Source organism: Branchiostoma floridae, chromosome 6 (genome assembly GCF_000003815.2).
Source record: "Branchiostoma floridae strain S238N-H82 chromosome 6, Bfl_VNyyK, whole genome shotgun sequence".
Lineage (NCBI taxonomy): Eukaryota > Metazoa > Chordata > Leptocardii > Amphioxiformes > Branchiostomatidae > Branchiostoma > Branchiostoma floridae.
In genome coordinates, this window is record NC_049984.1 from 4393769 (window position 1) to 4415259 (window position 21491).

At 38.0% G+C, this 21491-nt stretch overlaps 1 protein-coding gene across 4 annotated transcripts in view; it reads right to left on the reverse strand.

Annotated features, from left to right (window-relative positions):
- LOC118417241 (TOX high mobility group box family member 3-like) overlaps positions 1-21491 on the reverse strand; it is a 91105-nt gene that overhangs the window by 43767 nt on the left and 25847 nt on the right. The window contains exon 1 of one of the 4 annotated variants that reach the window (XM_035822712.1): positions 3057-3566. The exons of 2 other annotated variants lie outside the window; for them this stretch is intronic. In XM_035822712.1, coding sequence (XP_035678605.1) covers positions 3057-3143 — 87 coding nt within the window. In that variant the 5' untranslated portion in view covers positions 3144-3566. Of the gene's footprint in view, positions 1-3056; positions 3567-21491 lie in introns of those variants that run through there. One more of the 4 variants, XM_035822714.1, reaches the window with a different exon arrangement.

A 21491-nucleotide genomic window follows, 5' to 3' on the forward strand; every position in this document is an offset into this window, starting at 1 on the left:
ATAGAAATGTCTGTCATGGTACTTGTGTAAGAATTTGATAGCTTGTAACTAAGTTTTATTATTAGGTTATTACTTAAATCTAAGTGGTGTACCCAAAATTTTTTTGGTGCACCTAATTTTTTTAAGCTAGATGCACCTAATCCCAAAAATGAATAAGCCATAAGAAAGGCTTCCTACTCTGATCCTTTAAGATTTTACAAGAACCTTCTATCGCGAGTAGCCTTCGTATCTTAAAGGCCGCCGTTTCCCTCCCTCTTGGGAAATGGAAACGGGATAAAAGCGGGGTTTTAAAGTTCCATGCACTTTATTTTAGTGGGAGGGAAGTCCAGATAAGAGTTAAAGTGTAGTATCATCTCCTCCCTGGAGGAGAAACATCACTCAATATATCAGTAACTACAAGTCTTCGTTCTCTTAAAACTTTGTCTCCGATAAAAAGCGTCGATTAAAGTTCCTGCTTATTTACCGAAGCAACAAATGTCCTTCAACGCACACCAAGTTGCATAATAGTATAAAGACTTACATGAACCTGGGAAAGACTTTCTCAAATCCCTTAAGACGAGCAGGATGCTTAAGAAGGAAGTCGCTCGCATTTTGCTTGTCGGAGAACAGATCTGTAAGCTAAAGCTTTAAATGGACATACACGCTGGGTACACTGAGACTGAAGGATGGCTCGCCACCAGGCAAAAGATGGAAACGTTGCCAAAGTGTTCTCCACTGCGATTCCCCCCTCCCCAGACCTCTATTCATCATGCCACTTGTAGGATGGACTGATAATGACATTGGGAGATGCTTTACTCCGGGAAGAGCAAGTCGATACACGTCAATGTTTCCTTCTCATGCCGGATTTGTGGGCTCGCGATTAGAGGTTTGCATGGCTGCCAACAATCTTTGCTCGACCTTAACATTACACCGCACAAATGCTCTTTCCTAAAGTAGTAGAGCGCAAGATGCTCAAGTAATACTAATAGACAGTCTAATATAAATAAGTAATAAGGACATCTGTCCATCTTATAGGAATCCCTGAAAAGGATGTATTTTGCAAGGACATTCAGTTGACTGGCTTTGAGCACTACTGATATTAATCTCAACATTAAACCACACTAAAGATAAATGCACTTTTTCTACAATTAGCACATAAGATGCTCAAGTAATAGACATAGACAGTTTGAGAACATGTGTCCATCTTATATTATAGGAATCCCTGAAAAGGATGTATTTGGCAAGAACATCCAGTTGACTGTCTTTGAGCACTAACACTAATCTTCACATCAAACAACACAAAAGCTGATCCTTAAAATGCACTTTTTCTAGAGGTATAACATGAAATGCTCAAGAGAAGTAATAGACAACCTAAGGACATGTGTTCACATTGAAGGAATCTTTGCAAAGGATGTACCTATAGAAAGAACACTGGCTATCTTTAAGTACTAACATTACCTCTGTCCAGACTATACTACTATAATACTAGACAAGTACATGTAAGTACACAAATGCTATTTCCCCACAAGACATAAGATGCTCAAATGCAAGACATCTTCAGGGCATGTTTCAATGTCATCAGTATTCTTGAAAAGGAAACATTAATCAGAACATCAACTGTCTTGAAGTACTAGTCAAGTGCCAACTATCTACCTCTAAAATACTAAAGTGCATAACTGTTCATTCCCCTCGAGTAGAATGTCAAAGCTAGACAGTTTAAAGCCATGTCTCTGTGTAATCCTGGTCTCCTGAACATTTAGGATTATGTTAAACTTAATGGCAAGACCATTGACTGTCTAAGTACTTAAGGGTGAGTCCAGGAAAATTGCATGGTTCATGCACCACAACGATGCACTAAAGGCAGGGGAGTAATGATTTCAGAAAAAGCTTTCCACTGTCCAAAAGAGGAGGACTTAGTAACCCTAATCCTTGCTTGCGGTAACATGCTTGATATAAAAGCCATTTTTGTCAAAATGCGTATACTGTATAAACCATCAGTGACTGTTGAGTACGCATAGTTTGACAAATAATGATGCTGACACAAGGAGAAAGAATGGCAATGCCTTTTTGTGACACTGCTGCTCTACAATACCTTCCATGTCCATCACATAACAGTTACGGCACAATAATCCTTACATAAACCTCAAAATACTATTACAGCATGCAGTAAAAAATATGTGATCCTTGCAAATTGTTTCAAGAAAAATGTTTTTTTTTAAATCCAGGCCTTGAGCAATTTGCCCTTCCTCTTAACCTGCTTTTTCAAGGTCCAATCTTCAAAAAAACATGCAGAGCAAATTTTCCAAGTCAACAATACTCAATCAACGACACACACATATATATATCACTTTCCCAGTCGCTGGTTTTTGATAACCAATTTCCACCTTCACCATAACAACAGGTCTATGCTGTAACGCAGCAGGTTGATATCTGCTTAATTAAATTCTTGTGCCTCGTTAAGGCGAAAAGATTTGCGCATGTAAACATCGGAGGTGTGCCTTATTGATTCTGCAGCGTGACACTTATCTCTCGTCTGTACACATCACTAGAAACGGGTGCTCGATTCTCACGTTAAGCTAATAAGTATTCCTAGAACTACGCGCTGCAGATTTTCGTATTTGAAGGCAGCCACTTAGAAACGATGACTTTGTGCCAAGAATCATTCCGAACATTCCACTGTGTTAGAATAGATACACGCTGAGACAAGGTCATAAGAAAGGAAATACACCGATAGTTAATATTGATTTTTGCAAGCAGTATCTTTAGTTACGTTTCGCTATGAACTTAGAGAGAGGCATTGTCGGGGAGGCTCTAGGTTTCTGTGACAAAAGACCACCAAGTCTTCGGATTTAAGAAAAACAAACAAAGCAATCATTCAATGCCTACTATATATATATTATATTCACCCATCAGAAGGAGATTTTTTTCCTTCTTTCGTTATCAAAAGCACCGATCCAAAAGCATCCACCCAAATCATTTTACGATGCATGCGATGTAACACAGACAACAACAGACCCGGAAGAAACATCATCTCTGCATTCTCGTATTAAAGCAAGACAAGCATCTCAATTCCCTACCTGGTTGAAGTTGTACTGGTTGAATTGGCTGTAACAGCTCACCACATGCCCACTATAAGCATGCTGGTTGTGATACACGATATCCATATCCCGGTCGGCGCATCCGATGTGAGTCTATGATGTCAAGTTGCCGAGTGAGTAAAGCACTTCATCTACCGTGGTTACAACGGGCTTGGGCTGTACTAACGCCGGTCGGTCGACGGGAGAGAGAGAGAGAGAGAACAAAGGGAGTGTTTTCCCCGGATCGGACGACGCGCACACACAAACGGGGGGTGGCAGGGTGTTGCCAAACAGGACTGACTGACTGACAACAACAAGATAGGGGTGGGGGAGGGAGGGGGTCTTCCTGACACTGTCGGAGCTAACAAGTGGCTGTCGGCTGAGGGGAGCGGCGTTCCCGTGGCAGTCCTGGGAGACCTGATTATGCGGAGTGTTGACCGTGGCTGCTGTGTGCGAGGGGTTGTTATAGAATGGCAGAATGGCCCACGTGTGGGGAACGAGGCCAGTCTTTTGTTCTCTGTGCATCGCCCCTCCAGGCAAGCTCTTCCCACAATAGTGACTCACCCCCCACCTTAAAACAAGATCCCTTTATCTGTTTCTTTAATCCTTTACACTGTGAAATCTTAACTAACTCATTTATGATCTCCGGTCACCCGTTATGATCATCCCAGAACCCCCTGAGTGTGCGGCTGTAAACAGGGCATCGCTACACGGAGAGACTTGTAAGGGAAATTAAGAGCTTGCCACACGAGTTACAAGTGATTGTCAGTAAAGGCGAATGCCCCGAACGCTCGCCACAATCCACCTCGCTACACCTGTCGTGTTAGGGCCGCGGCACGCGACAAACATTGACAAAGCGCGCAGAGTAAACACGGACCGCTGTTCACACCGTGTCAGGTGAGGAGGATTGAGCAAACACGGAACAGGTGGTCACACATTTACACTGATACTGCTGACAAAAAACACTCTCCACTTTTGCTGCAACAACCTAGATACTGCAGTGAGACAAAGGATGTCTCCAATCCTCTCTTGGAACATTAGAAGCCTCGATTATTTGATGCAATTAATGCAATTAACCAATTGATCTTGCTTTCTTCTCATGCAAAAAAAGATACTGCTGACAAAAACACTTTCCACTTCTACTACAACAACCAAGATACTGCAGTGAGACAAAGAATGTCTCTAAACCTCTCTTGGAAAGTAAGAAGCCTCAATTCTTTGATGCAATTAACCAATTGATCTCCAAGCTTGTTTTCTTCTTATGAAAAAAAAAAATACTTTGGTGGGCAAAAACACTCTTCACTTGTACTACAAGACGCTCCACATGTACTGCAGTACTGGGACAAAGAAATGCCGTCAAATCTCTCTTGGGACATAAAAACATTAAATTCTTTGCCCTTATCAACTAATAGATCTTTAGATTTTGTTTCCTTCTTATGAAATAAAAACAATACACTTAATTGCTATAAAAAAACACTCTTTACTTGTACTTCAAGAAGTTCTACTGCTGCAGTGAAACAAAGAACAGCACCCTTAAACATCTCTTAGAACAAGTAATATATAAGATCTAGAGCCCTTAATTATTTGCTGTAATTAACCAATCATTGATCTCAAAGTTTGTTTTCTCCTAATAAAAAACCACAACCCCATTCTCTACTTTACTTTATCCCTTGATCCCTGAGCTTATTTCCTTTTGATTAAAAAATAACTGAGTCTTTTCCTAGCCACATAGAGTCCATTTCAAGTCAATGCACACACAGGTGTTTGTTGCCATTGCCTGTGATCAATTACAAATCTTTGTAACCATTTGTAATCTATACTTCTAGAATTCCTGGATTTCCAAATATTTTGAACTTGTTCTTTAATTTATCTATAATTTTTCTATAGTTGTTATAAAACATTATTTAGCTATATATAACTAGCTTGAAAAAATGTTACCCTAAGATTTGACATTTTTCTATTCATTACGAGGGGTTGAATAACAGCATTTGGCAATAATCCATTATTCTTCATTTTTGCATAAAACTATCAGGACTCACCATTCCCATTACTGGGTCATCTCTACAATGGAGGGTTTCAGCCCCATTAATCAACATGGCAAAATGACAAATCAAATCATCCCCAGAAAAACTCATTTATTTTGAAGAATACCAGCAACAATTCAAAAGTATTGTCCACCATGCAGACATTACTTTAGCATGACATAATTCTGAAAGCCTGGACATGAATACAGAACATATTTTATAGCAGTAATAAGATTACATTCATCGTGGTTATGAATACCATTATAAAGTACACTCTTGGGGATAGTGTGAATGACCTGATTTGAAGTACATGTAGAATGTCTCACAATGTTCTGCAACATGCTAAACCTTTTAAACCAGAAACCAACCACTTGTAAAATTTGCTATTGGGTTATTTGTCATTACATAATGACAAATTTCTTTTGAAAACAAAAAGCAAAAACAAAACTGGTAAAAAAGAGATCCCAATGGGGTTTTTGAGTGTGTTTATTAACAGAAGAAGTTGAGTTATCTAATGCATATTTCATACATGTAAATACTGGCAGTCACTTTAAATTTCTGCTTCTAACTTTCCTTTGTTTTGTGTTGCAGTTCTGCAGAGTTTGAAAAACGGCTTTAATCTCTTTGTTCTCTTCTGTCAAAAATGCTGACCTTTAAAAGCTGTTTGCTTAGGCTGAAACGTTAAAAAATAGACTGGTTATTCAGTGCCAGAGGGGTGCTGCTGGGTTGTGGGAAGAGCCAGCCCCAGCTAATTACTTATTCGGACACCTGCCCTATTGTTGGCATTCACCGCCGATTCAATGAAATTATCGCTGATCAAATAAACATTAATGAGCTTACTGTTTGTTAGGCCCACAACGTGCCTCGGGGCGGAGTGGGGAAAACTGTGGCGCTGCGAGACAGAAAGGCGACTGGCACGTGGCACAAACAATGGCTGTCAATCACACCAGGACAAAGGAAGCCTGGCGGGCTGGTTTTTACGGCCTTTAAAAACTTACAAAACAGGATTAGTTCCAGGTATGCCAGAACAATGCCGCAGTATTTTGATTGTCCTTACGTTTTTCACACCTGGTTGTATTAGTCTTATCAACCTTTGATCCAGGAATGAAAATCTTTGAAAGAAAAAGCAAATAAAGTTTCTTTTCTTTATGTTTATGTTTTTCACACCTAATTATATTAAGCTTATCAACATCAGACTGAGTATATCACCTTTGATCCAATGGAAAAAACAATCTTTGATTTTCAAAGAAAGAAAAAAAAGCTAATTCTTCCTTTATGTTTCTTATAAATATGAATGAACACTTTTTTTAAACACATTTACATTTTAGTTTTATCAAGGAGGTTAAAACTTCGTTTTATTAGTATAGCAACTTTTCAAAAGAGTTGCAAGAAAAATAAAACGATCCATTTTTATTTTCTTTCCATAACATGAAAGAACAGCCTTTAGGACTATAAGCAAGAAGTTTGCAAGTTAATCAGGCAGGAAATTCAATAAAGAAAGGATCAAGGAGAAAACTTCAATGAAATCATGAATAAAGTATGAATCTTTGAACTGAATCCTTTTTGCTAGGAGTAATTACAATCATCAAAGCGGTTTTCCATTTTGCTTTAGACGGAAAACACCCTCCACTGTAACTCCTAATCACAGAGCTGTCATCTAGATCAAACTGAGAGGACAAAACTTTCAAAGGAGATCAAATGAGTGTGGCACTGATCAGGAAATGCTTCAGGCTTATTAATAGTCTACAAACTCTGAATGTATACATCAGACAAAAAGCACATATGCTTATATAAAAAACACATAATATGCTTATATAAGTAGCGAAACACACTCCTAAGCCAGCTTCACTCCTCTGCCAGCTTTAGATACTATCTTATGCTACCGTAGGATCTGCTTGGAGATTAAATAAAACATGAAAAACACACATAACAGACAGAGTCAACAAAGGGATACAGCAAATAACATCAAATTAAACTAAACCAGCATCAATGGAGAATAGTAATAATTGTGAAGAATACAATAAGAAACAAATTTAAGTAAAAATAAGATATTTGAATGTTTGAAATTTGTGCATTTTGTTGACAAGGAAATATATGATTGAGTAAAGCTTTGATGTTTTATTGTCTCTCAGATATTAAAGGTTCTAATATAATTTTACATGCATTTTTATAAACAAATTTCTTGGTGGAACCTTCAAATGCTAAAATCCTTTTATGTTCCAAATTTAGAAATATCAAAGTCATGGGAAATTATACAAATTGTTTATTCATTTGTTTTTTTTCACCTATCCCTTTAATATATAATTTTCTACAATAATATCAAATCTAAGAAATTAAAATTTGGTGTGGTCTAAAATAAAATGCAATCAAACTCAATTAAACAAGGTCGTATGAAACCACAAATGGCCGTCATCATATTTTCTAAGGATTTAGAGCAAATCTTGAACAGTAACATTATGCTAACAATAGCACCAAGATAATGAATTACACAAAAGCAAAATTATACACAGGCCACATACTTGACTAATCTGCGGATATTCCAAGAGTCTCAGGGGCTTAAAAATTGATTGAAATACATGAGCAGTAGTGCCTTATCATGTAATCCATCCGATCATATTGCTCATTCCTCCACTGGGTTTGACAATCCTAATAAATCAAATTCTTAATTTAAAATCGTTAGAGAAACAAACTAAACCATAATTCCAAAGAAACATTACCAAACTTAAATTTCACCGTGCAATTACTGAAACTACGGTTCATGGATATATATATTAGGGATCTCGGAAAAGAATTTATCATGCGCCATTAGAAATATTAACTTGGACTAAAAACAAACCAGCTATTGGATTTATTGACAGCAGTCGGACACGCATCCAATTAATCTAAATCCTCCCCATCTCCAATACTGACAAAGGAGAAGCCGTCCCTTCAAACAGACATGATGTTTGTTGGCTTAGCTCCAAACAGGGATGATTACCAGGGTTCTAGCCAGCATTCGTCCTTCAGAATGGAAACAAAATTTAATTCCATCCTCAGTGTGACAAAAATAAATGTACTGATATTGAAAAAATGAAACTTTGTAAATATCTCCAGAATTTTAGCACAAATTCCATTGAAGCAAGCTGACTCTACTCTACCAGCAAAATTTGCCCCTCAAAATGCAGGAAAAAGCGTTTTAAAGGGTCTAGATTTCCAAATTTTCCCAGAACCCCCTGTTTCACCTTCCGTGCTAGACAGGATTTCCATTCAAAATACAGGGGACGGAAAAAACTTTTAGGCTGGCTAGAACATTGTTTGTTGGCTTAGCTCCAACTAGGGATGATTACCGCCCTGTGGATACAGGAGCACAGATAGAGCATCGCCAGGGAAATGCTGGAATAACAGTTCACAACACAACTTCAAAGTAAATGTTATCTATTTAGTCAAAGTGCTAGACATCTTATTTGGGTGTTCAAAATTATGTTACTGTACTAGTAACTAAGACTTGTTCCTGTTGACATGAAACAAAATACTTACTATGAAACCTACCCATCAGTTATAAACATTACGCAAAATGTATTTTAAAAATGGATAAAGTCACAACCTCTCTGAACAAAGAGTCAGACAAACAAATGTATAATGGCAACCCAAGTAGTCTACCTGGATGTTAAATCCTCATGCATATAACATATCTCTATAAACCACAATATTTAGAAGAAAAATCAACTTTTTATCTGTTCCAAAGTGTCTCAGAGTCCCGTATTTCTTCCTTTTTCCCCAAGAAGTGGTGGATACACGATAACATGTAGCAATCAAGATCATTCTTGATACCTTCCTTTGTTAATGGCCTAGCAGGAAACCCACAGGGTCTTTCTAATGGATATAAAGGTGCGAGCGCAAGGAAAGGAATTCAATAGTGACATATGTGACTTCACAGAGGGCTAATTTATCTCTTTGTCTGATGTAATTGGACAAATTGTCCTGCGTTCGATAATCCATTTAACTGTCTCGAAAACCAGATTGGGAAAAGTTTCCGCCCAGAGCAAGGAGCGCATGTATCTGTTTCATGTCATTGTTGATTGCTGGCAGTTGTACATTATGTGTGTACTAACTGTATCATCTGCTAAGGGACTGATCTCAGCTTTACGGAATGTTTCCCTGTCTTCGAGCCAATTCTTGCTAATAAATAGGCTGCCTAAGTCACCAAAATTGGTGTGCAGGGAGTTATAGGATTGAATGGTCTTCGTACCAGTTTTAAATACAAGGCACATCTAATATATATTACTTACTATTAATTACGTGTACACCATTTTTTCACTACTGCGTCTGTATATAAAAGGAAGAGAAAAGGAGTGATTGTCAGTGAAGCTTTCAATTGCCATCAATAAGTTTTCTGTACTGATACAAACATTAATTCTCAAAGATGAACAAATGGAGGACCTACTCTGAATTGTCTGCAATACTTTCAACCAATGATGTTAAAATGGGTGTGTAAAAATTTACTTATATGCTTGTGAAAAACAAGAAGTTACAAGAGCAAAACAAGTCTTACATACGACATGAAAAAAGAAATAACTTAAAGGCAATGAATCAAATTGAATCTCAATTCAAAGGAAACTAAACAGAAAAGGCCTATCAAATGCTTGAGGAAAAACAAGAAGTTTAACGAGCAAAATAAGTCTTAGATAGAACATGAAAAAAGAATCTCAGATCAAAGGAAACTAAACAGAAAAGCTATTAAATGCTTGTGAAAAACAAGAAGTTAAAAGATCAAAACAAACCTAAATAGGACATATGATTTGTAACTCAAAGGTAATGAATCAAATTGAATCTCAAATCAAAGGAAACTAAACAGAAAAAGCAGACTTTGATGTGGAACTATGATGAAGCAGCTCAGCCCCAGGAGTTTTTGTCTTTAATACAACATTTAATATCGAGGATCCCGACCCATAAATCTTCCTGACAGTTAATTTGAAGACGACCTTCCTTACTTCTGACTCATGGCACCTCTGAGCGCCATGCTTTCAACATGCGGTGATTGTCCATATCTCCAACTGTCAAATTTGTTTTAAGAAGTCTTCTGATACCTGCCCCAAGGGGCGTCAGATCTCCAATACTCTTTCTTCCGTCTGCACATATTAAGTGGGTAAATCATGCACTGACATTCTCAATATCCTCCAAGAAAACAGATTTTTTACAGCCTTTTCTGGTTCAATTTTTGGGGGTAAGAACAACATAATTATAAAATACTAGTGTTTAGACAACTATAAAAAATAATCACTATCTTGTAACAGCTTCTTTGAAAAAATTGTGTACTTTTTGTACAATTAGGCAAATTTTATTGGAAGAAGTCACGTAGCCTTGTTGACATTTACGGCAAGCTTATCAGAATTAGTGAAGACAATCCCTGTGGAAAAGCCTGTCTTGTTTTTCTCATAAGACCTTTTCAAGTGGCAAGACTGGTTGACAGTCTTCGTGGGATGTGAGGACGATTTTTCAAATAGGGTCCACACCTCTATTACACGACGTCAACAGAGAGAGTCACAAGTGGCAGTATTTATTCATGAAGGGGACTTGATATTCCTTACACAGAATATGCACAGATAATTTAATTTATCGGATTTTTAAAACTTAAATGATTATAGCAAGTGGACATCTTATAAGCAGAGGGCAGTAAGGAAATTTACCTTATTAAACTGAGTGCACCAAGGCATAAACCTAAGGATTTGTTATCATTATGTTTTTTGCAGTGAAGAATTTTTGTTTTTCAATTTTTAAAATCGGAGAACCAACAAATTGAATTTGAGTGGCATATGCACAGTTAAGACCAAAATGTATGGCAATGCCCATCATATCACCATAGAGTAATTGTATCTCTTCCCACATGAATTTAATTGCTGCATAATCCTGTGTGGGTGTAAATTGCCACACGATTTTTTCATTAAGTGCCTGTGATCAATCATCAAATTGAGTGATAAACTTTGCGCATTTCTATTCAGTAATTATGTTCTTTTGACATTTGTATCCGAATACTAAGAATTATTCTCTTCAATACCCTCTTGGTATATTTGCCCTTTAAATAAAGAACATATGCTGAGAAAATACACTTCTGTCTTATGACTGAAAAAGATGTCCTGTCATTTTAGCTGTTTTTTATGGCTTGCCTTTTATCCAAAAAGGTCAAATCTTTAAATCCATCACAGAACATAATGACCTTCTAGGTACGTCCAGAATTTTGTGTTGCACAATAGAATTTATCAATCTATTCATTGATTTTTGATCTATTAAACTTCTCTGTTACAAAACGGGGGAAGAGACAGACCAGGTGATTATATTGATACTCCTCTAGAAGCTGTCCCTCCGACACAAGATGTCATGAATAAGCTATACCATATAGAAGTACACAGGAAATGGTCACAGTTACAGTTAAGATTTACTACGGCTCATTAAAAAGCTATGGGACTGACTGACTGACTGACTGTAAAGAAATACCTTACAAATATAACATAAGTACAAAACCAAAATAGCGACAAAATAAGACCATGACGATTGTAGATTACACCAAAGAGTCTGGCATGACACTGAGCTCTGAGCTCGCAAGCTTGAACTTCATTAACTTCAACCAAGGACAATATAACGTCCTTGCTTCAATGGCATATTTCTATTGGCAATCTGATAACTGAAAGCCTATTCATTTGAGTTTCAATGTGTCAATGTGCTTTCTGCAAAAAAAATCAAATTCAAATATTTGAAAGGTATCGTACTCATCCAAAAGCTAAAGGATGTTGAAAAGGAACACTTTGACTACGGCTTGTCTCAGCAGTGCAATGTAACATGACACGATAGGTCAGTTAATGAATGAACTTGTATTTTTGTTATCTTTCTAATATATGTATCTTGTAATAATCTTTGGTTTCTTGATTTTGATCATTGAACTCTGAAAATAGAATGTACATGCACAGCTGCAGGAGATACAGGATAAACAAATAACAGAAATATCAAGCTATATGTATTTGTAGATCCAAGCAAAGTCAAAGTCATGTACCATAGCTAAGAATAGCAATCCAAAAACCAGGGTACACAAAATTTTATTCCCCAATTCCTTGCAGTAAAACTACATGATAATACACCTTTCTGAAAGCAGAAGCAAAGTCCTTGGATTTTGAATGAGCAAATCATACTTTCAACACTTCCACAATTATAGAGCACAGTCCAAACCACAACTGACGGGGACAGTGCCATTTCCATTGCGGATGCGAGGCTCGTGTAAGTAAATGCGTCTACACACATTCCTAGACTTTCTGCTTGACTCCACCAGATCGAGTGCACACAAGATCTTGTCTGCTCTAAGTAACAGTTCCCACAACCCTTTTTCTTGCTCCAAAACAAGTCCCTGCAAAGGGAGGAGAACTAAAAGCAGAACGTGCCCCCGCCTTTTGATGATCTAACCTTTTACATGTGATCAAAGCGTACGTGGAGCTCCCCTGCGCCGTGATGGAAGGCGAATGAAACTCGAAATTTGTCATCTCTTTGATAAAAGATGGATTGTATCCTTGTGTGATTCATCGATTTGCTCACTGAATCTCTGTAAGAACAGAGAGAGAACCTACCCAGCAGGAAAAAGAGCCCTGGGGCTTTTATGATATCAGCTTGGATAGACCCTGATTAATGTTTGCCTGGCCAACTCCTCTCCGTGGAGAACTACTTGCAACTATCGATTGGACACAACACATGTTGACTCGGATTTTCCAATATGTTGCTTTCAATTTGACGTTGCCGCATGATGCATTCCATAAAAGCAATTCCATTTCCTGTGTGAGGTCAGGAAGAATCTGGCACTAGACCAGTGCCACAGAATAACATAAGGGGGACTCAAAACACTGGCCACATAATATTAGGCATTTTTGCACCCCAAAGGTTGGCGCTGTGCACCTATGTACTGCAACTAGATAAAGATTTGGAGATTACCTTCCTGGCGTATTGAGTGACATCCATAGCTCTTTATTTCAAGCATCACTACCTTTGTGATTAATTTTTGTGTGAGACGTTGCTGTTACATTTGACAAATTTTATGCTACATACATAGAGTACATCAGCTGGAGTACATTGTAATTACAAGTTTATTGGCCAGTTTGTGTCCGAAGGCTAATTGCAAAAAACACCGCACAAACATACGGGACATAACTGTGACAATAGACAGTGACTTAAACATTATTGTGAAAAGAGACTTCTCAAAGACTGTTGAGAAAAGAGACTACTCAAAATGTTGTTGCACATAGCACCTAGTACTACATTTGTATAACAGACAAGTCGATATAGATTAACTGAAACTGATATAGGAGTGTCAAGCAAGATGGGGAAGTACAGATTGGAAGAGATTAACAGGTAATTGTCCCACTCATTGTTTGGGAACTCATCTTCCTACGTACTATCTACTTTCTTGTTGATTAACTACTTAAACTACTATCTTGTAAATTTACTATGTTAAATCTGTCATTTTGAGGAAAAACCGTCAATTTTGTGTCATGAAGACTTGAATCAAATTTTTGGGACGGAGTGAATGAAATTGTTTTCCATTCCAACAAGTGAATTTCTGTCCTGGGATGGAAGTATGGGTCCTGGATGAAGGTCAAGGTAGTACAAAGAATACAACAGGACTTGCAGAGAAAGACGACCCGTGGATTTAAACCTGGTCCAATAGACATGAGAAGTAGAGCCATATAGATCTTGTCTTGTAATGTCAGATGAACCCAAAAGTCCAGGGTTATACAAAGAATACAACAGTACTGGCAGAAAAAGACAACCCATGGGTTGTCTTCTAATGAGAAGGAGAGCCATGGAGATCTTGTCTCGCAATATCAGATGAACCCAAAGGTCCAGCGCTGTACCAAGAACACAATGGGACTCGCAGAGAAAGACAACCTGTGGGTTTAAACCAATGAGAAGGAGAGCAAGGGAGATCTTGTCTCGCAACATCAGATGAACCCAAAAGTCCAGCGCTGTACCAAGAAGACAACAGGACTGGCAGAGAAAGACAACCCATAGGATTAAACCAATGAGAAGGAGAGCAATGGAGATTTTGTCTCCCAATGAAAGACCACCCATGGGTTTAAACCAATAGACATGAAAAGTAGAGCCATAGAGATCTTGTCTTGTAATATCAGATGAACCAAAGGTCCAGCGCTGTACCAAAAACACAACGGGACTCGCAGAGAAAGACAACCTGTGGGTTTAAACCAATAGACACGCACATCCATCAAGAGGTAACAACAGGGCACCGCGGCAATCTGTTTCATCAGAGAGAGCTCCGCACAATTCCAGTTATTCCACCGTCAAGGCACGCCGACGGGCAGGCTTATATTTGGATAAATGTGCACTTAACAAAGGCTCCCTAATAGGTCTGAGGGATGATCATATTAATATGTTAACTCAAAGGGAAGGACTGTAACGTATAAGATGAAACGTCGTTCTCGAAAAACTAGGCTGATCTAGTATGGAGGACAATTTCAATGACAACCTCTTATAAAGTTTTGAGGCGATAACTTTTCTAACGTTGACAAAACTGCTCATCATGCCCCGGTCATTGAACCTCCGTCAATCAGCAAATTACACAACTACCAGGATATCACATTATTCAAGTTAAAGTTGCCCTTACATCTGTAACAGATGCTTAGGGTTGGTGCCCATCTCCGTTTCTGTTGCCCTTGGGCCACACATTTGTGCAAGCCACAACAGCAGGTGGCTCGTGCCCTTTTAAACTCCCATACTCTTCCTCATTAGTCCTGAGTGCTAAGCAGAGAAAGCAGCATGTATCATTTTTAAAGTTTCTGGTATGACTTGGCCGGGGATCAAACTCACGACCTACCGAATGCAATGGGAACACTCTACCTACTCAGCCAATTTGCACCTGTTCATCACATTATAGTTGTGGAATTATTACTAATCATCATACAGGAAGGACAGGAGGTATAGACTCAACTCAGGATGTAGAAGCTTCTGCTGTACATTCACCAACTTGTGCATCCTGTTTCCTGTAGAATCATTATTGCACACTTGGAGAGGCAGATTTGGGGGGTAATTGCTTTACTGCAAACCTGTTTCGCTTTTAATGATGTGAACGGTATTTACATAATAAGCAACATCTATTTGTAGATATATCAAGTGTTTTGTTGACAAAATGGCACGCTGCTTCAGAGCTACAATAATTGCCAATTTCAAACTAGAGGCAGAAGATGAAGATGTTCTGGGGCCAAATTGTTGAATCATTTCTAATTGGGCAACACTCTTAAAGTTTGTAGTTACATAAAAAGTGTTTTGTTGACAATAGGACACCTTGCTACAGTGCAATAATTTCCAATTTCCAACTAGAGGCAGAAGATGAGGATATTCCTTGGGCCAAATTGTTACATTATTTCTAATTGGGCAACGCTCTGGTAGCAATATCTATTAATTTTGTAGTTACATGAAAAGTTGTTTTGCTGACAATAGGACACGTTGCTACAGTACAATAATTTCTAGGTGTCCAATTTCCAACTAGAGACAGGAAATAAAGATACTTAGGGGCAAAAGTGTTGAATTATTCCTAATTTGGCAACACTCTGGTAGCAACATCTGTTTGTAGTTCCATGAAAAGTGTTTTGCTGACGATAGGACACATTGATTCAATGAAATAATGCAACTGCTACAAGTTAGTACAATAATTGTCAGGTGCCCAATTTCCAACAGTACTAGAGACAGAAAATGAAGATATTTGGGGGCAAAAATGTTGAATTATTTCTATTTGGGCAACACTCTGGTAGCAATATCTATTTCTATACAAAATGTACACTTCATAATATCATACAATACTGACTTCAAGTTACGTTATTACACATTCGAAATTCTGCATACGTATGAGTGACCCTGCAGAAACATGCTAATCAAACTATTTTGAGCACTCCAACGCCACCTGTTGATCTGAATGCAATATTTCCTGGTGACCTAAAGTCGATGTACTCGAACATTATTTGAAAATGGCAGGATAAGATGCAGACTCAACCTAAAGAACTGCGCACATGACGCGGCTGACCTCTGACCCCTGCGTGGTTGTCGCTCTGACAGAGGTTGAATGCATCCGAGTCAGTTTTTCCTAATCTCGAACCAGATCCACGGTGCCCGTTTGACTCCCTTGGCCGGCTACACTCCTTGGCCAGCTTTGATACTATCTTATGGCACTGTAGGATCTGCTTGGAGATTAAGTTTTTCCGTGCATCAGTTATCTTGCTAATCTAGTCCAATCCTTCATTCTTTCAGCCTACATATTTGCTTATAATGTTGGCATCTTCTTTGACCTCTGATGTCTTCAACCTTGGGAGATTAAAATCTGTGCCATCTAATGTCTTTATGTGGAAGTAATTTGTCTACGATTGTGATATACTTACTTCTTCTCTTTTCAACTTAAGTACATGTAATAGTAACTTAGTAAGCTGAAATAATCACTGTAACTGTATCACCAGTTGAATTTCGTTGACTTGAAAATTTAACTGCACTTGACTTTTCATTCTTTCAGAAAATAAAGCTTGATAAAAGTATAAGATAGAGTCAATTGTCATATTTGCAATAAGTATTGGTCTTACACATGGAAATCAGGTCGGTTAATATGTGGAATTTTGTGGGGAAGTTTTGGAAAAAGCACTAGTTTCCTTAGGGTCTTGTCAAGATCGTTTAAAAACAGTTACTTGTGACTTTTGAAACGTGAGAAGGCTATGATCTAACTTTTGCAAATTAACAATAAAACTCTTTCATTAGATTTCCATTATATGCAATCTACACACACGTCAATGCTTATAAATAATCATTGTTTAACTTTAAGTTAGTAACTGTATTCTAATAATTTTAATGCTTGTGGGGAAAAATTAGCTTTTTGGTACCTTTTTACCTCTTGTTTGGAATTTTCCTCCATTGTTGAATTTTGGCAGTTTCAACTTAGTTGTCAAAGGTTACCCTTGGGGGTCAAAGGTCACAATGACAATTTCTCGGACAACTATAACAAACAATGACTTAATTCACAGATATAACATGACACTATGCAAACAATTGGAAATTTAGCAGAATTTGCCCCCCCCCCCTCCCCTGAAAGATTTTGACTTGACATTCACTAACTGCACTATATGTACAAGGTCACACTTATCAACCAGATGGGGAGTCAATTGAATTACAAGGACTAGAGTGACAAAAGAAATGGAATTTTCTTGTACGGACTGCGTGTTAATAGATGATTCCAGGGCGAATTTCCGCCGTCCTGATTAAATAAAGTGTGTCGTCAAACTAAAAAGCAGTGTTTTGTATCCGAATACAAGATCAATGCTCTCGCCCACTCGCAGTGACGGGCGCTACAGTTTAAAGTGACATGCCGGGGTGATGATGAACGAACGCGCTGACTCTTTCTGACGGAATATACACAATTACATCACGGCACATATTGGGCACCCAGTAAATCAATAAGTATTACATTATTGTGCATTTACTCGGCGCAGCCAGTATTTTTCCATTAAAGTAACCAGTGTTTTATGGCAACGAGAACCACTTTGCCTCAGCCAATATGTTAGGAGTTATAACTCACCTTCAAAAGCCATAATCCAGTTCATAAATCACGCAGTGCATTTAATTTTCCTGAAATGATATTCCCCCTCTATGATATTGCTGTATCTGATGGAAGTTTGACCGGCGTCGTTTCTCTTGGCTGGGATGGATGGAAGGACAATACAAAGTGGAGGGTATTTGGGAGAACCTATTTAGGGGTATCTTTGATGATGCATGCCCGCTGAGGGCCCGTGAGCATGGTCCATCCATATGTCCTGAGATAAAAGAAAAGCTGGGATGACTGTGACGGGATTGGATAGGGTGATGCCTTCCAGGAATTTATAATTTATTGTCTATTTAATATTTGTTCTCTGAGTGTAAAACTTTGTGTAAAAGCTACATTGTTGTATGCCTTTTTACTGATAGTAGGAAAAGATGTATTACATGAAACAGTATAAATTGTTTTGGAATATATAGATGGATTTAATATATATACATCTGAAGTGAAATAAATGCAATGAGGAAGGCCATGCCTTTCAGAAATTTATAATTTTGTAACAGTGGGGGGTTTAAGTAGTGCTAACTGTCCATGCCAAATGCCTGTCAGGCTTTTGGCTCGATCAGTTAGACCGCTGGTGTTGTGATCCTAAGGACCGTAGGTCGGGATATTTGTAATATATATTGTTTATTTCTGTTCTACTCGCCCCTCTGACTTCTTACATTGGCGCCCGACGTGGCCCTGGTGGATAACAGGCCGGAGATGTGCCTGCCCACAGGGTGCTCGAACTCGGAGATTCGAGGACGAATCTTGAGAAGAAGAGGGGGAGTAGTGTAACAGTGGGGGGTTTAAGTAGTGCTAACTGTCCATGCCAAACGCCTGTCAGGCTTTTGGCTCGATCAGTTAGACCGCTGGTGTTGTGATCCTAAGGACCCGGGTTCGATTCCCGGGTCGGTCGGGATATTTGTAATATATATTGTTTATTTCTGTTCTACTCGCCCCTCTGACTTCTTACAATTTATTGTCTATTTATCTGTTCTCTGAGTAAAAACTTTGTGTGATAACTTGCCATTTTTGCTGGCTGTTGGAAAAGATTGATTACATGAAACATTATCAATTGTTTTTGAACTTAGTAAAAGTTGAAGTTAAATACATTAAAAGACAACTATAACAGAAAAAAATCCATAACGACAAGTATCACAATTCCACAGGGTACCCTACCGAAGACTGGCCAAATTGAAAAAGAAATGAAAACCTTTTCTATAATGGCCATTGAATACCTGAACACCTCAATCGGCATGACTGCAATGGGACAAAGGGGGCGATGAAGTCCAGAAATTTGCAATGACAATACTATTCATCTGTTCTTTAGTGGCACAAATGTAAAAATGTTGCCTTTTTTGCTGGTAGTATAGGAAAAGATCTAATTAATTACATGAAACATTCATTAAAATTAGTGTCAAAAACTACTGCTTCTGCAGAACAACTTTGATTACGCAAATAAATTACTTACTAATAGATGCTTACAATGCAACAATTTTGTTTGATATTGCGATGCACGATAATACTACATGTATATGCACAAACATTGCTAAACATTGTATTGCGGTGACATTTTACAATACATAGCTCATTGACATTTAAAAGATAAGTTATTTGCCCTTCAGTTTGACCAACAAATGATGTTTGTATTGTGACCTTCCTGTCTGCGTCACATACATCCAAATCATGTTCAACAAAAAAATGAAAAAGTAATTTACATAGCAAACATCAAGTTACTATAATGTGTTGCCTTGTAAAATGAAGATTGTACTGATTGCAATAAATTGCCTCTAAGTTTGAATAGAACATTTGATTATTACTGTAAACTTCCTTCCTTTTAACAATCTTAACTGGACCAGTTAAGATTGTTAAAAGGAAGGAAGTTTACAGTACTAATTAGTGGAATCCAAATAATATCCACAATGTCGTGCAAAATATTAAAAACTATATAATCAGCAAATGAATGTACTTGCCTTGGACCAATACAAATGAACTGCGGTGTGACCACTATGACATTCCAACCAATGAATAATCTTCACTTATGCCTTAATCACATTCAAATATATGACAAAGCAAAGTTTATTGATTTTGAAATATGACAGAAGTTACAACATTATGTATTTTTTTAGACATGGTACAGGAAGGCAGAGCCCATCCCTCTCTGGATCCTCTCACTGCCTTGTACCTCCCCAACCAAAGTCATTTTTACACCTGAGTGAATTAAGGTGTGCCACTGACGTTGTTTCAAAATAACTGATGTTGTTTCAAATGTCTGACCATTTACAAAATCATATCCAGTTGCTATTGAGTAACTGCTTTTTGGCATATCTTATTACCTGGATGTCTAACCTTCATCGACGTAAATATATTGAACAACTGCCAAATTGTATATTCTGGTCAAAAAGCTAAATTATACATCAAATACGCCAGACAAGGAAGTATATATTGCCATGACCTACATTGTGCACTGTATATTGAGCCCTCTCAGTATCCTCTATTGAGTAATAAATATGTCATCCTTTACATGAAAGCCTGACATAAAACTCAGATTTTTCATGTACATTGGATGAGTACAAAAACTAATACCCGCATCTGTGTAGATCCCCAATAAAACTTTAAATGCATTTCTCTTTTTATGGGTTATTGCTGCCATAAGCGAATATTCCGTCAGAAATATTGCGTATTTCAATCAAATGCCACTACGACTTCAACATGAGGGTGATTTGCGGATCCAAGAAAAAAAAGCACAGAGCAAGAACTGCAACAGTAGAATAAAGGTAAAAAGTCAACTATAACTTATAAGGTGCAATGAGAGCCTATCCCTCTCCTTCCATCTCCCCAACCGAAGTCAACAAACTTCCACAAACTATTAGAATTAGAACAAGCCGAAGACACATTTTGTTATCAGTAGTCTAAATTTTAGTGCCCTAAAATGCCATATTAAACAGCAGCAATCACAGGGAGAACAACAGATGAATGCAGCAGATGAGACCTGAGCTCAAATTTTTTCTGGAAACATTTCCTTAACAAACTACCAAAGCCCCAGATACATCATGTGCAGAAATCTGATATTTTCTTTGTAAGTATTCCAATATTCTATTATCGGATATTGCATTTTGAACAGCAATCACAGAAAAGAAAAACAGATGCATGTAGAACTTGAAGATCAAAAATAATGGACAATTGACTTGAGCACAAATTTTTCCATATTTTCCTTCACAGGCATATCTTATTAGCAAATAATAAACCACAAGAAGACCAAGGTACAGATATTTCCTTTGTCAGTATTCCAATATTTCATTATCTGATACGGCATTTTGAACAGAAATCACAGGAAAGAAAAACAGAATCTGATGTATGTAGAAGATCAAATCAACAATTGACCTGAGCTGACATTTTTCCATATTTTCCTTCACAGGCATGTCTTATTAGCCACAAGAAGCCCAAGGTACAGATATTTCCTTTGTCAGTATATTTCATTATCGGTTATGGCATTTTGAACAGCAATCACAGAAAGAATAACAGATGTATGTAGAAGATCAGATCGACAGTTGACAAATGACCCATCGGAAATGTTACTTGTAATCACCATCATTTCATTCATCCTTCCGTGGGTCTGTTCCAACCTTTTAATGTCACACACAGGGAGAACCAACTCCCAGAAGAAAGGTGTTCCATCCGAGTTAAGCTTTCATTTCTCAATCCATCTGACCCTGACTTTCTCTTTTATCTCGGGTGTGACGTTGTCTCGTTACGCGCGAACCGGCGACTGCGCTCGCCATCACAAACCGGCTACGCTTGCCCTGTCGGAGCGCTTCTCCGTCATCAGTC